This window comes from Etheostoma cragini, chromosome 17, assembly GCF_013103735.1.
Source record: "Etheostoma cragini isolate CJK2018 chromosome 17, CSU_Ecrag_1.0, whole genome shotgun sequence".
NCBI lineage: Eukaryota > Metazoa > Chordata > Actinopteri > Perciformes > Percidae > Etheostoma > Etheostoma cragini.
In genome coordinates this window covers 18003685-18019236 of record NC_048423.1, presented here as the reverse complement: position 1 = coordinate 18019236, position 15552 = coordinate 18003685, and the positions used below count along the sequence as shown (strand labels likewise).

At 40.5% G+C, this 15552-nt stretch overlaps 1 protein-coding gene across 1 annotated transcript in view; it reads left to right on the top strand.

Annotated features, from left to right (window-relative positions):
- The first annotated feature begins 5126 nt into the window (after positions 1-5126).
- plpp4 (phospholipid phosphatase 4) overlaps positions 5127-15552 on the top strand; it is a 50842-nt gene continuing 40416 nt past the window's right edge. The window contains exon 1 of the mRNA XM_034898827.1: positions 5127-5621. Within this exon, the coding sequence (XP_034754718.1) occupies positions 5533-5621 (89 nt within the window). The 5' untranslated portion in view covers positions 5127-5532. The remainder of the gene's footprint in view (positions 5622-15552) is intronic.

Below are 15552 nucleotides of genomic sequence, written 5' to 3'. Positions count from 1 at the left end.
ATTTCAGAGTGGCCTAAGATACAGTATTCCATGTCTGGAAATATTATGAATTGTCACGTTATTCTATTATGTACACCTGACCACACACATGCTTGAACAAATGCAGGATCAACTGTAAAGAATGCATTCTCAGCTGATCGCTGATCGAGGGTTAGTCATAGCAACAGCACCACCAAAACTAAATTTAATTGAAAGTTTTTTTAAGAAACTTTCATGTTTCTGCCCTTGGTGACTCAACACAGACGTATCTCACTCTCATATAGTTGCTTTAGCAGCTTAGATGGAAACTAGGTAAGTGAGTGTTATGTGATTTGTGTGAACATATTTATGCTGCATATTGTCACTATCTCCAGCCACTAGAGGTGAAATGGTAGGTTGTTGTTGAACCAAGCAATTTAACACTTTTGTAATGTGTGGCAAGCTGTTGATGTTCATGCAATGAACAGCATGGGACATATACCCTAGCATCTGCTATGGTTTTAACAGAATTGGCTTTGTTCACCAGGACAGATGCAAACTGCTGATAGAGTATGGTACATTAAAGCACCCATATTATGCTCATTTTCAGGTTCATAATTGTATTTTGAGGTTGTACCAGAATAGGTTTACATGGTTCCATGTTCAAAAAACACCATGTTTTTGTTGTACTGCACATTGCTGCAGATCCTGCTTTCACCCTGTTTCACCTGTTCACCCCTCCCTGTTTTAGCTACAGAGTGAGAAATCTCATTTCCACACTATCTTTGTTGGGAGTCGCACGTGCGTAGTAGCTAGGTAAGATCACATCAGCTAGATGACTCTTTCTCCAACTTTGGTCAGTACAAGGCAGGATTAGCTGGGAGACTTCTTCTAGACGAGGGACACTTGTGGAATACCTGCTGAACAGGGACAGGAAGTAGTTCTATTGGAGATTATGGTCAACTAGTGTGTGTTGTAGCAGTGTTTTGTCATTGAGAACAGCTAGTGATGGTGAAAGAAACCGTATCTCACTCAAAACAGCATGGATAATTTGTTTTCCAAGTTTGTATGTGTGTGGAACCACCAGGGACACAAAACAACACCCCAAATCCCAGAAAAAGCGACACGTTAGTTTTAGTGTTTTACTGAAGTAATAATAATAGTAAAAGTGTTGTCACTTTACAATTCTATTAACAGAGTTTTTTTTTTTAAATGTTAGCATCATCACTTTATCTCCACATTTTGACACATTTTATTTAACACATAAAGGAATATGTAATCAACACATAAAGGAAGACAAGATTTTCCTGGATCCTCACACACAGTTTTTGTTTTATGTACTTAGATTAGACAGAACATTTGGAAAAGACACAGTACGTCAAATACATCTATGACTGGACCAAAGTATATGGAAAACACCTCAATCATACTTTTTTCAATAACAGCTGACAACCAACTAACATTATGATCCATTGTGCACTGAGTCGATGGCTTAAGTGTCAAGACCTCGAGTTATGTCTTATTATGTCTTTCTGCTGCCAATCAATAAACTTGAGAAACCTGCAATTATTGAGAATTATATAACCTGCAATTATTGAGAAACCTTTAGTTATTGTACGCTATTGATCCAATATCTTAATAATACTGCTGAACCCTTTATCAACATTGTGTCAACCAGGATCCTTAAGTAATAACTTACCTAAAAATTGGCCAACTTTGTTGTTAATATAAACAGTTCACAGGAAGAAACTTGAATGCAAGTCATTGTGAAGCAGTGCAATTCCAGTGGACTGGTCTACTGGTCTCTCTCTATTCTTTGCTTTAGGTGGTTTAGACATTCCACTCACAGACAATGATTACAACAGAGCCAGATGCCAAAGTAAATGGTATATAACCCTCGAGCTGAAATTAGCTGGCACAGCTCAGTGTCAGCCTACTTCAAAAACTACTTCAGTGGTTCAGCGTTACTCCTTTAGAGCAGGGATTCCCAACCATTTTAAGTTGTGTAAAGCAATTTCTACTTTTGACTGCTCGTCACAGACCTGTGAGTTGGGAGCAATTCGTCTGAGGGGTGATTTTCCCGCACTTAATGTTTCTTTTGAGTAGTTTTCACTGGCCTCAAGGGCTAAAACTATACAGTACAACAAAAAAGATCAGGAAAGATACCAGAAAGGTTAAATAGAAGAAGTAAATTAAATACAAACTTCTAAATGAAAGTGTCAAGACCTCTTGTTTTTAAAATTCTTAATTAAATACAAAATTCTGCTGAACCACAGTTGTGGTTTAGCAGAATTTACCTAGTTACTAGTTTCTGAAGCATCATTTACATTTTCTGAAGCCAAACCGTTGCCCTTCATACCATTATTAGAGGTACATACTACTATGTTTACTATGTGCATGTCACTTTGTGTTACAACATTCGAAAGAGACTTTTTCAACGAGTTCCACCTCTTAGTTTAAACATACAAACTTGACCAACTCGGTAGCATTTGCTTTGATTGTGCTGCTCTATGAAGTAGTTTCATCATCAGGTTTTGCAGCAGTTTGCAGTTGCCAACAACACAAAACAACAAGTTCAGAATGCCAAATCTGACTAAACAATATCGGGCCATCGACTAATTTGTTCAATGAGGGAATGCCTCGTTGTCGAAGATAGAGGGTGCCAACCCTTCTGAGTGGTGCAATTTGTCTCTCTCCCCTCTTGGAAGTAGTAGGATCGACTGACAAAGTTGGCAATTCCAGCTGAGATGTTTAAGGACTCCAAGAATAAAAATAAAAATGGGTTGCTTTCCACTTCATGCAACCATTTATTGGGTTAAAAAAGTACTACAACTTCTTTTTCCATGTTCTAACACGTCACCTTTTTGACATAGACCTACACGTCTTTTTTAGCCATGGATACAGTGTTCAGCAAAGAAGTGTGCTATCACATAGTAAAACTATACAACAGTATCAAACTTTATGCCCTCTATGTTGATCAGCATTTAAAAATGCTGCCTGCATCCTGCTATAACTCTGAACATAAACCACGAATGAGTGACGGTATTCAATAAAACCTAGCCCAAAGTGATATAAGGAAAGATGTCCAATAAAGCCTAGAACTCACGGAGCAAGGGACCAATCCCTATGATGAGTCACTCTGTTGCAGAAAATGTTCTCAACAGTGGAGAGTACATGCACCCATACCTAGGGAGGATGGAAATGGAAGGAACACATTTCACACCAAGTGTGACAACAACCTCGGTAATGTGACTCATACAGTCTACTGGAAAATAACTTAAGAGGTAGGTTAAAGGTCCCATGGCATGAAAATGTCACTTCATGAGGTTTTTTAACGTTAATGTGAGTTCCTCCAGCCTGCCTGTGGTCCCCCAGTGGCAAGAAATGGCAAAAGGTGTAAACCGAGCTCTGGGTATCCTGCTTTGCCTTTGAGAAAATGAAAGCTCAGATGGGCTGATCTGGACTCTTGCCCCTCATGAGGTCATAGGGGCAAGGTTACCTCCCTTTTCTCTGCTTTGTCTGCACAGAGAATTTGGGCACCAATAATTCTGCACCAAGGCTGAATTTTGTGAAAGAGACTTTTTGATGTGGTATTAGGGACCACCAAGGCCTACATAAAAGAGACTTCAGATACAGTATCAGGGGACCACTAAGGTCTATATAAAAGAGACTTCAGATACAGTATTAGGGGACCACTAAGGTCTATATAAAAGAGACTTCAGATACAGTATTAGGGGACCACTGGTCTATCTATATAAAGAGACTTTAGATACAGTATTAGGGGACCACTAAAATTAAACAATATAAAAGACTAGAGATGAACTGGAAAGTAGTGTCTTCTAATACAGGTCTTGAGTGTTCGACAACAAAGAATAAGTAATTATGGTTTTAACCAGAGAAAAGAAATACTATTTTTTTCTGTCCTATAATTGAATGATTATGTTGGCCTGTGCCTATGCTCTCAAAGGACTGGAAAACCTCTCTGACCAGAGTGAATCATCTGAATCATGAGTACTCAGATGCTGTGAGGTAAAACAATGTTGATAGCTTGTAATACACATGCCATACTCTCTAAAAGCTGAAAAGGCTGTTGGTTGCCAGAAAGCTTTGAAGTAAGATCTCACCTATTAACCTACCACCATTTCACGTCTCCTGTTGTTTTCTTCTGTTCTTATTAGGGAGCTAGCAAAAACTTCAGGCACATCGGCCAATCAACATCAAAACACCTGCAGTGACCTGAGTTTGTGCGTGTATATACATTCATTTATCTTTGTTGTAGCTAACAGGATGCCTGGTTAACCAGTAAGAATTTACAATTTGTAAATTGCATCTACAGAGTCAGCTTCCAGCTTGTCAAGCTTGTGACCTAGAAAGGCAGCGAACAAGTTTTTGGGTCAGAGCGTTTTCCACGATGGTCTCTCTCTCTCTCTCTCTCTCTCTCTCTCTCTCTCTCTCTCTCTCTCTCTCTCTCTCTCTCTCTCTCTCTCTCGTGCAAACACATACAGTGCATATACATTCACGGAGGCACATTTTGGACTGACAGGTAATGCAGGAAGGCCAGTTTTAGAAGGCATCAAATATTCATGTGTCTATAAAGGGCTGGCCAGGTTTTCTGGCCCGCAGGTCTATGCTGCTGCCTGTGCTCTTTTATCACTGTCAGGTTGCAAAATCCCTGAGGTGCTGGATCCTTTAAAGTAGTAGTCTATGATTGGACATTATGGGGGAGACAACAGTGAGCAGGGCTCCCCTAAATCGGCCGGCACAGCAATGTCATAAAATATAAGTCAGGCTAAGAGGTCAGCCTAGTGCCTCACCACCAACCCCCGGGACATGTTTCGGTGGTGAACACCTATACCTAGCGGAGTGTTCCTCTCTGCTTTGTTTATCACATTGACTATGCTTCATTATTCATGAGGAGATGTTTGCAGGACCAATGTCTCTTGGCTTCAGTCTAGACAAGAAGACATTCAGCTGATAAGAGTGTATTGCATTACTACTGGATAGGATAGGGACTCTGAACTTCATTCATCTGTGAAGCAGACTACTAAGTGGCGTTTCAACATCTTCTCCTCAACTGATTCTCCAAAGGGAAGCAAAGAGAGAGAGAGAGAGAGAGAAAGAGAGAGAGAAAGAGAGAGAGAAACGCCACACACTCGCCAACGCTCAGACTCTCCTCTCTCTTCCCTTGTCTCTCCCACCACTTCGCCCCACACCTCTAATGTTTTCCCATTTCTACTCCAAACTCTAGCCCAGTTAAAGTCATTGATGGAGCGGAGGAAGGACACATTTACTCGGTAGGAGGAGCAGCTGGCAGCAAAAAGAGTTGCAATAAAAGAAAATCGCCCGAGGGGATTGAAGCAGACGGAGAAGAGCGGAGACAGGCGAAGGCGAAGGGAAAGGGGAAAGACTGCTTCAGGTGACCGAGTGGCGATGGAGGCGCGCGGCATGCGTGATTAGTGAGCACCGCTGGAAAGCGCTCGCTTTGTTCAGGTGGATTACAAAGTGAACACGCATTAGAACTCCCCGGGACCGCATTAGTCTTGCTATTTCACTTGGACGGATTATCTCCCAATCATGAACGTGTCGCCCCCAGACCGCAGGAAAAACGTGCGAGAGCTGGCTTTGGAGATTGGCATCCGAGTTCTGCTTTTCGGAGTTTTTGTGTAAGTAAAACCCTCAAGCATGTGAGATTTCCGATCTCTGGAAAAATAAGAAGAAGAAAAAAGAAATTGGCATTATGTGCCCTGATGACATTTACATTCATGACTGGTGTTATGCATGCATGTGCCTATGCTTCTGACACAGTATTAACACCTATAGTATAAAACACCTTCATTCAGGTCCATATGCCGCGGTGTGGTGCTGGTGTGTCGCAGTGGAGGGGCAGACCACTGCTAAACCAATAGGACAGGAGACAGACGCTGAGTTAACAGGTTGCAAAAAAACAAAACAAGTTGAATATCCCGCAACATTTTTACTTCATGTCATAAATCAGTGTATCACTATTCAGCTCCATTCAGCTCCATTCTCGCTTTTCTGTGATGATAGAGACACTCGTGATACAGAATATCATAGGGACATTTTTGGTCTGATCAGACATGGCTAGAGAGAGACAGCGGCAGCTTCTTTGACCACTTCACTTCACAAGAAACAGATCTAAGGGAAGGCCAACACAGGGATGAAGGAAAATCTATGTTCAATACTTTTCTTGTTGCAGAATGAAACTTTGCCGAGAAGGTTGTGCCTCACAGGCAGCAGCCTTCAAAACTAACATGAATATGATGCATGAATTTCATGTTTATTCAAGCTGTTTGTCTAGCCTGGAGTGATTAAAAGCTTTGTTTGCATCAGGATTGGGTCATTTATCTACTTTCTGCGTAATAGGCTACTATCTGATAAAAGGCCCAGGTTGCTTTGGCTTTCATTCCATCTGTGGGAAGAAGAAAGAAAAAAAAAATCAAAAATCATACCTACTGATTTGGAGTGTTATAGCTACACTCTTCGCATTGCATGTGCACATTTATCTTTAACATCTGTCTTTGGGTTAAGTGGTCCAGCTGTGTGTGTGCTGTCTAAAATGAGCATTAGAGAGAAGAAGAGTCTAATGCTGCATGTTCTAATTGTTTGGGGGATACTCAGCTGGAGAGATCAGACCAACAAATGAAACATGTCATGAGGGGAAGCATTAAGCCTTCTGGCATATAGCCCTTTTTGTGTTTGCACGCGGGAGTCTGCGGGTTTCACATTTGTGGCTGATTTGTTATTACGTGTCAGTGCTCGCAGCTAAACAAAAAGCAATTTCACACAATATCATCATCATCTTCAGCTAACTGCACGCTGCCACAGAAGCCCCTCTCAAAAAGTCCTTGATCACTGTAATGAATTGAATTTTACTCCCACATATTCCCTCTTTGCTACACAGAAAGCAAGTAAAAGGCTAATAAACCGTGTTTGTAATGGGGCTCCCATCAGTAAACATGATCTGCTTCATACTTACAGCTAACATATGAAATGAATATGGCGCCACGGCCAAGTTGACTTCTCCTACGTGACCATGCATGCATACAGACATGCAACATCAAATGCCACACGCACATGTTGTCTTCATACCTGCACATGGTGACATTTTAATTGGATAGGGATAAATACTGGTGAAACACAGAGCCAAAAAATCCAAATTCCATTATGAAGTATTTTTATTTGATGAAAGTCACACAAATAACAATGTACTATAGGTAATTGTGCTTAAGATGAGAGTAATTGTTGTATTGGACTAGCTTTGTGCCTGGCAGATCAGACAGAGCTCCGTGCCCCGGGGGGGGGGGGCAGCAGTTCCCTGTTCTTGTCTCACCTCAATACCCGAGGTAAAGGCAGGATAATTGGGGTCAACTAGAATCGCCCGTGTTCTTCAGCCCGAAGCATAAAGGACAGTTTTTAGCTGTTGTCTTTTGTGTCTGCTGTTCAGTGTAGATGTAATACACTGTAGTTTTATCTTGGGAGGAAAATGGAAGCCTTATGGGTGGATGTTAGAGCCGGACCAATAAAGGCTTTTTAAGGCCAATAGCAAAATGGATAATTGGTTACAGATTTCGCTAACATTACTTATTTGTAGTTATTTATGAGTTTTCACTAAAATAATATGATAATAATTTGTTTTATTGTCACAACAGAACAGAGGAACACCAAAATATGTTAAAGGTCTGATAAATAAAATGTATAAAAATACAAACTTAAGCTGGGAAACTTAAAGTCCTCTGAACAAAACATTGACAAAACAAAAATATCAGTGTTGCCAACAGGTATGCTGTAGAGCGCCCTCTGGTGGACAAACTATGCAACACCAAGACTCATAACATGGTTGACAAATATAAATTTATCAAAATCATTTATTTGTCATTATTAATGATTCTGATGAATTAATATGTTTGTATTGGCTGATAATATCGGCCCGCCGATATATCGCTCGGGCACCAGTGTAGGTTCATCCAAAAAACGTAGCAATCGTGTATTGCTTGCCTTGCTTTATTGCTTAAATAAAATCCTGCTTCTCCCATTCAAATTCCGATCTTATTGCTTTCTCTGCAGCTCACTATTACATTTGACTAACTGGAAGAGCCAATTTTTTAGTGTTTTTAGTGGTAGGGTTGCACAATCACAATTGTATCGACATTTCTAATATGGACTAGTGCAATATCCAAACCGCAGGGGGGGGGGGGGGGGGCAATATTTGTAAAAAATATGTGTCAAACCATTCTAAATGAAGTATTGTGGCGCTGCAGAGACGTCCCCGCCTACAAATTGTATCCTACAGACTAAAGAAAACATCTTGGTTCAGTCAGTCAGAATAATTGCAATTAGATATTTTCCTCATATTGTTCATCCTATTTTGTGGTTAATATTCCTTCATAGTCATGAACATGTACTATACCAAGGGATGCTGAAATTGAATTAATGAGTCCTTTAGTCCGGGCTTAAAAGCTGATAGGAATGCATCAGAGAGGTGTCTTTAATCAGAGATAACAAGTTCTGCCATTCTTTTTGTCTTTGAAATAACTCTCACTGTGCGTGGTCACCCACACAAACTGCTCTTGTTTTTCCCCGCCACACAGTAAAGCACGTCTTTGTGCTCTCTGAGGACTGTCTCTGTATGAGAGGACATTTTAAACCCAGTGCCCTGAATTCTCTGCATTACTCGCATCCACATTTTGTCAAAGATTACTTGCCTCTAAGGGGAAGTTTCTTTTTATTTGCCCTTGCTTGCCAAGCTTTGTGTCTTTTCCAGGTCTCAGGAGGTGACTGGCCCAGTCTGTGAGGTTAGTTTGACCCTGTGCTGTGAAACAGGGAATGTCATGTAGCCATCATAGCTTGGTGGGCATCCCAGGAGTCACACATCTCCAGAGTTCAAAAATACCTATCTAAATAAAAACACATATTTAAAATTTGGAGAAAACAAAAGCTGAAAATTGCATCAGAGTTCTTTTTCTCCTGCCGTTAGCTACTCAACATACAAGGGGAGGATAATGAGATTGGTGATATTTTATTTTTCTCGTAATCTGGAGCAAATCAAGCAAGAGCTGAGACAAATACAAAGAAGTAATTTCTTCGTTGAGTGACTTTGCAGCGGCGCTCTTGGCCTCAATCAATCAAGTTTCTATGTGTTTATTCCCCAGTTCATAGTTGGGTACTTGTAATAAACAAATGGATTCCAGTAACTAGAATAATACTGGCTCAATGGAGAACAGGAGACAAAGCACGAAGGATTCATGGACAAAAAGAAAAAGACAGAGGTGGAAGAAACAATGGAGTACATGGAGTTGAAAGGTTTTGCAGATTAAAACCTCGGGCCTGGCCAATGGAGAGGCACCAAAACCACTCTGAGAACTCTTCATCAGGGCAATCTAAAATCTTCTCGATGGAGCAATTTGGCCAGGGAAAGATCAGCTGTTTTACAGGCTGCAGTTTAGGATAGATGTTTGAGCCAGGGGTCACAATTTGAATGTAAGCTCAATTGTCTCTTTTGTTGCAGAGAATTATGTTGATTGAGAAGGACTTTTTCCTTTATTGCATGTATTTGCAGTGAAGCATGCCTGAATGTAATATGAGACGAGCTACATACCCTCTGACATTGATTTGATATTTGAATTTTAGATGTTAACAGCGTGTGCTCGAAAAACAACACCAGTCGTCCCTCAAAATAGAGTTTGCCTTACTGCATAGGATCCTCTCCTCTCAGGGCAAGGCTTAGGAGCAGCCCTGGGATTCAGCCCAGAGCTTTGGCAAGGCTCCGAAAGCCTTGGAAGATGTTGGGGAAGAGTGGAATGTCAGGCCTTACACTCTTTAAGAATAAGTGGATTGTTTAGCTTGCCTGTTAAAACTATAGTGTCCAACAGTTTTATCTTTATGAACATTTGTGACATTCAAGCCATTGCCAAATGAGTTGATACAAAGCTAATAAAGCCTCTCAACTCCACACAACTCTCTGTATCTCTCAGTTGGACTATGTTTACAAAATGGTGTAGTCTGGCGACTCACGTGTAAAAGCTTGAGAAATGATAACTACCTCCATCATGTTCATGTAATCTTTGTTTTTGTCCTCCTTGGCTACTAGCAACTGTGTGCAGGAGGGGTGGTGCACGATCACCAAAGGCTTCATCATGTTGATGCAAAGACAGGGAAGTTGTCATTACTTAGAATTCCTCATAGGGGATAAGATGTCATTCCTGGTTGATTTGGCAACACTGGCGGTGATCGTGGTAACAGCGAGTGCAGTTTCATAGCACGACAAACACTTATTGAGTGGCTTCTTTGTCAGAAACACAAGAGCAACTGGTGAATCTGTTTAGAGTGCCACCAAACAAACTCTTGTTGTTTTAAAAATGAAAAACATAATTGCAATTACAATTTGATTTAATTCTGCACAAGTAGTTTTTTAACATAAGAGGGCACAGTGGAGTTGGAGGTTTGCAGCTGTTCGCCTGCAGCTCTTCATCTCACAGCTCACTGTAGCTGCTCCTTCTTGTCCCATTAGCAAACACCTAGCAAAAAACAAAAAAGATCAGCTGACAAAGAAATGTCGACAACGGGTTGTGGTGAGTGCTTACCACGTTGACAAATGACAATGTGATGCAGCAGCAGGAGGTTGGGTTGGCTTTTGCAGTAGAATAATACAGCATGTAAATGGCCTGTATTTATATGAATCAGCGACTACTCAAAGCACTTTGACATAGTACAGGAACCATTCACAATTTACACAATGTGGTGCCACCTGCTCATCAGATAAACACTCACACACATCTACACTTCAACTGGGGCAGAATCCGGGCTCAGTGTCTTGCCCAAGGACAGGACATGGATTGAACCACCAACCTTCCGATTGACAGGCAATCCCTCTGAGCCGCCCCAGATAGGATGTAAAGGAAGCGAAGAGTAAACAGTGATGCTGTTATAGCGCTATGCATGCATGTTTGTCCTGTTCAATGGTGGACTCCACCACTCCCATAAATAGAATATATGAAGATGTAATTACAGAATGTAAATACATTGAATGACTATTGCAGAATGAAATGCAACCATAATTAGATTAAACAGTTGGGTTTGATTTAATTAATTTATAAGGACATTTTTGGGGTAATGTACTGTCACTAAAACACTAAAATTAAATGTCGCAAACATCACGACAGACATTTTGAAAGTCTTTGAGGAATCCTTAAATAGGATGTGAGTAAAGAGATTTCCTGAAAGGAAATGTTCAGCCAAAGGCCTCAGGTGTGAGTGCCACTTTAAAGATTCATTTAATGGTTTTTAATTTAAATCCCTGTAATCTGAAAGGTTTGGTAATACTGCCGATCCCAATCCCCCAGAAAAGGCACTCCACTCTGCGGCCCCGAAGCTTTCAGCTCTTTGTTTTTATCTCACTTGTCTGCATGGTTGAATCTCAACGGCGCTTCCCATGGGCAAAGTCTCCAGCAAAAACAAGCTCACTCAAGCTGATTTTACGATAGCTGCACAGCGGGTAATGGCATAGAGCTGAAGTAAAAGAGTTGCTGATGAAGAAAGCCCAACATCTGAAAGAGGACTCCAAAGAATAGTGTAAGGAATTACGTCTAAAATAAGTCACTAAGGCCTGTCTAATAGGACTCCAATTACAGCCTGTGTTGCTCTGTTTGTGACAAAGTGGGTTGGCTCACCACTTGTCTCATACAGGGTATTAGCTATAGTATGTAGACACACAGCCATGTTAGTTTCAGTTCCATTTTATTAGGTTGCAAGTTTAAGCATTGTTAAATGGTTTCCCTGTGTTGATACCTACAATTAGTTGTCCCTTTGTTCAGTTCCACCATGCAGGACAATTGTTTGGGGAGGGGCCGGCCTAAGCATTTCCTGTTTTAAAGGAATGGGGGTGGTCATGGATGACATCACCGGGCCAAACCAAGTAGAGGGTTTTATTTCTTTTAGGAATTTTTATTTTGGTTGTTTTGGGTTATTATATAAATAGGTATGAATAACCCTGACCTGTTTTATAGGCAGTGGGATAGGAGGAAACTGGTAACTAAGTTCCATATGTTACGAGATTGCTAGGTATTAATGTTATGGAGTAGATCAAGCAGTGGGGAGTGAATTGACAACCCTAAGTAAATAGTGGGAGCTGTTACTAGTTTAATACAGTTACTTTCTTTGAGTTTTATGATTGTTTAATTATCTGTGTCCTGCAGATCAATGGAAATTACCTCTCGAAACATACAATGTTTGAGTCTGCCTACCTACCACCTTCCTAGCTTCCTGGCCTACTACATCCCAATACTGTACCTTTTGGTCTTCTATTGTGGTCAGAAACGACTTTTCCAGAATATGCTTTTTGTTTACTTTCCATTGCAGGTGTGGTTGTTACAGTGTTTGGCAATTTTGGCAGCCAACATCTGAGGCACTGAATCACAGGTCATTCAATCTGTAACCCTTATTATCTTGAATATGAAAGAAAAATTGAGATTGCAGGCTCGACAACTGACTTTGGCTTGAGGGAGGTGGAAACACACAGACGGAGGGAAAACAATGACGAGTGTGACCTCCAGTTCATGCTCATTTATTGATTGTTGTCTGAAGCAGCACAGAGAGAACATCTATTGTTGTACTTGATTATGCAAAATCAATCTGATGATTTACTTGGTTCATAGCTTTTGAAAAAAGGCAATATACTTACAGACGTTCAATTGAACCAAACAAAAGAGAGATGATTCGACAAGAGAGGAAATACATAGATGGAAGAAAAAGCCAGAGGTGCGAGGTTTTCAAAGGTCTGTGGATCGATTTTAATAAGTGACCATGATGAACTCAGAATCTGGAAGAAAAAAAAACAATGAAATAATGGAATATACTGTAGATGGATGAAAAAAATGCACAAACAGACAAGGCCAAATCAGAGAAAGAAATAATTGTATAATGAAAGGATGGACAGATTGGAGCTGTTTGTGTTTAGCTTGGATCAAAAAACCGAAATAAGCATTATTCCAATGAGAGAAGAGGCAGCAGACGATCACAGCAAGACCAGGGATTCCTTAACAGCCCAGTCTGTCGCGCTCTAAGCTACTCTGGCATTTCAGTCTCCACTATCGCCTGATCAGCTCATTATGTCTCGCTGTCCCTGCTGTCATCTATTCAACCCCATGTCTTTATCCTTGCACGGGCATTAGATCACTCAGTCACTCTCCATGGGCCATTTTCACCATTTCTTCTTAAAGGAAAACCGTTTTTACGGAGATTCCCCTGACAGTCGATTGATCGATTAGATGATGAAATGTAGGCAGATAAAGACATTATAGGATGTCATGAAATTGTATTCAAATATGCATGTCCCTGTGGTGATCTCTTAACTTTTAATTTATCACCATCATCTGGTCACATTTCAAATTTTATGACTAAATCTCTGCTACAAGTAAAAATTGCACTTATGTAAAAGTACCAATGCATCAGAATAAAAATGTAGTTATTATGCAGAATGGCCCATTTCAGAATGACTGACTTTTAGCTGACAATTTGTTCTAAAAAGTTCCAGATAAACATTCACACACTAAGAGCGATTCAGGATTCAGTGTCTTGCCCAAGGACACTTCAACATGGGGCAGCAGTGCCAGGGATCGAACCCCCAACCTTCCAATTGGCAGACTACTGCTCTTCCACCTATGTTATGTATATAACAGGATTATAATCATTGATTCATGTACGTATAAGCATGACTTATATGTTGCATCTGGTAAAGATGGGGCCGTTGTTAGCACATGCACTGCTGGGTTGCTAAATCTATAACAGTACATCATAATTTATAATTATCATATTTTCTATTACCAATCTGAATCTGCAAAAAAAGCTGTCACAGCTGTCAAATAAAAGTAGTAGTAAAAAGTACAATATTTCCCTTATAAATGTAATGCAGTAGAAGTGTAATGTAGAATTAAATAGAAATACTCAAGTAAAGTAAAAGTACCTCGGAATTCTTAAAGTATTGTAGTCAAGTATATTTGCTTAGTTACTTATCACCACTGCGTGTGTAGTTGTAACTACAATGAGTTGTACTATCATGAAGGTTACAACCCTGACCTTCATGACAGTATAACCTTGGTGCACCGAATTACCTGGCCACTATGATTATGCACACAGAAAACAGAAATACACCGATTTTTGCCTAGTTTTGCATAATTTTGCATAACTCTGGTGAGTTTATAACATCATGTCTGAAAAAGATGTAAGTGTTTCACCCTCGGTCGTCTACAGTCTCGGGGCGGCTGTGGCTCATTGGTAGAGCGGTTGCCTGCCAAATGGAAGGTTGGGAGTTCAACCTGTGGTGTTTTTCCATTAATGGTACCGCCTCAACTGGACCGCGGTGCCCCGTCCTCCTCCTTTTTCCATTACAGATTAGTACCTTCTCTTGCGTGAGGCGAGCGTCGCTGGTCGTCATGGCAGGAAACTGTTGTGACCCAACGCGACACGCGTAGATCCTCAAAGGTGTGTTGTCTTTGATTCTCAGCATGTGGCCAGAAGACACATTTAGTTTAAAAAGAAGCTGGAGGAAGCAACAAAAAAAAAACGCAGGTTCAACTATTTATCCCCCCCGTCTGTCACTGGCGATGATTACGCAGTGAATAGTGACCATTCTCTCCGACCAATCAGTAGTCAGCAGGGTTTCACGTTGACTGGACTGAGGTGGTAAACGCCATAAATGTGTGTGAGTGTTAATCTCAAGAGCAGGTGTATTGTATTTATGTATTGTTTGGTACTGTATTGTGTATTCATTTTATTGTATTCACGCTCTAGTTGCTAAGGGCATTAAGGCGGGAATGAGCACTGTAATTTCCATTTTTATGGATGAAATAAGCTTGACTTGTGTCACCTTGTGCGGCAGCCTCGCCCGCAGTGTGTAAATGGTGAATGGTTCCTGTACAATTTGAGTAGTTGATAAGACTAAGTATACAAATAAAAAAATCCATTTACATCCAGTCTGCACCTTTATCACAAAAAGATTCAGGAGAAACGGTAACCAATTTTCTCAACCAAATGGTTGTTATTGGCATGTAAAATAATCATATTTACTCATATTTTGTTGCAGTCTTCATCCCAAATCTGACTGAAATCCAAGCCCTCCCCTGAAGCTGTCATTACAATGTGACATTAAGAAAATGTTTACAGCCGCCATGTTTACAGGGGGCAATTAATTAAGAATCCAGTCATTAAGACTGCAGTCACAGTGGGGATTGTGCCTATGCTGGTATGCATTTTCCTAATTGAAAGTGAAATGCTCGAATATATAACTGCTACTGTCATGCAATTAAATTGTACATTTCTAAACCTTTGGAAGAAGCTCTTAATGCTGCAAGTTAATCTCTTTAATCCCATTTATTTTACCTCCCAAAAAATAAGTTCACATTCTTCTTTCAAATCCTGTCACAAATGATTATGAACATGTAGATAACACTTTAACAACTCCGAGGCCAGGAGATGTAATTGATTATTATAGAGACATGCTACTATACACTCACCGGCCACTTTATTAGGTACACCTGTCCCACTGCCCGTTAACACTTAATTTCTAAGCAGCCAATCACA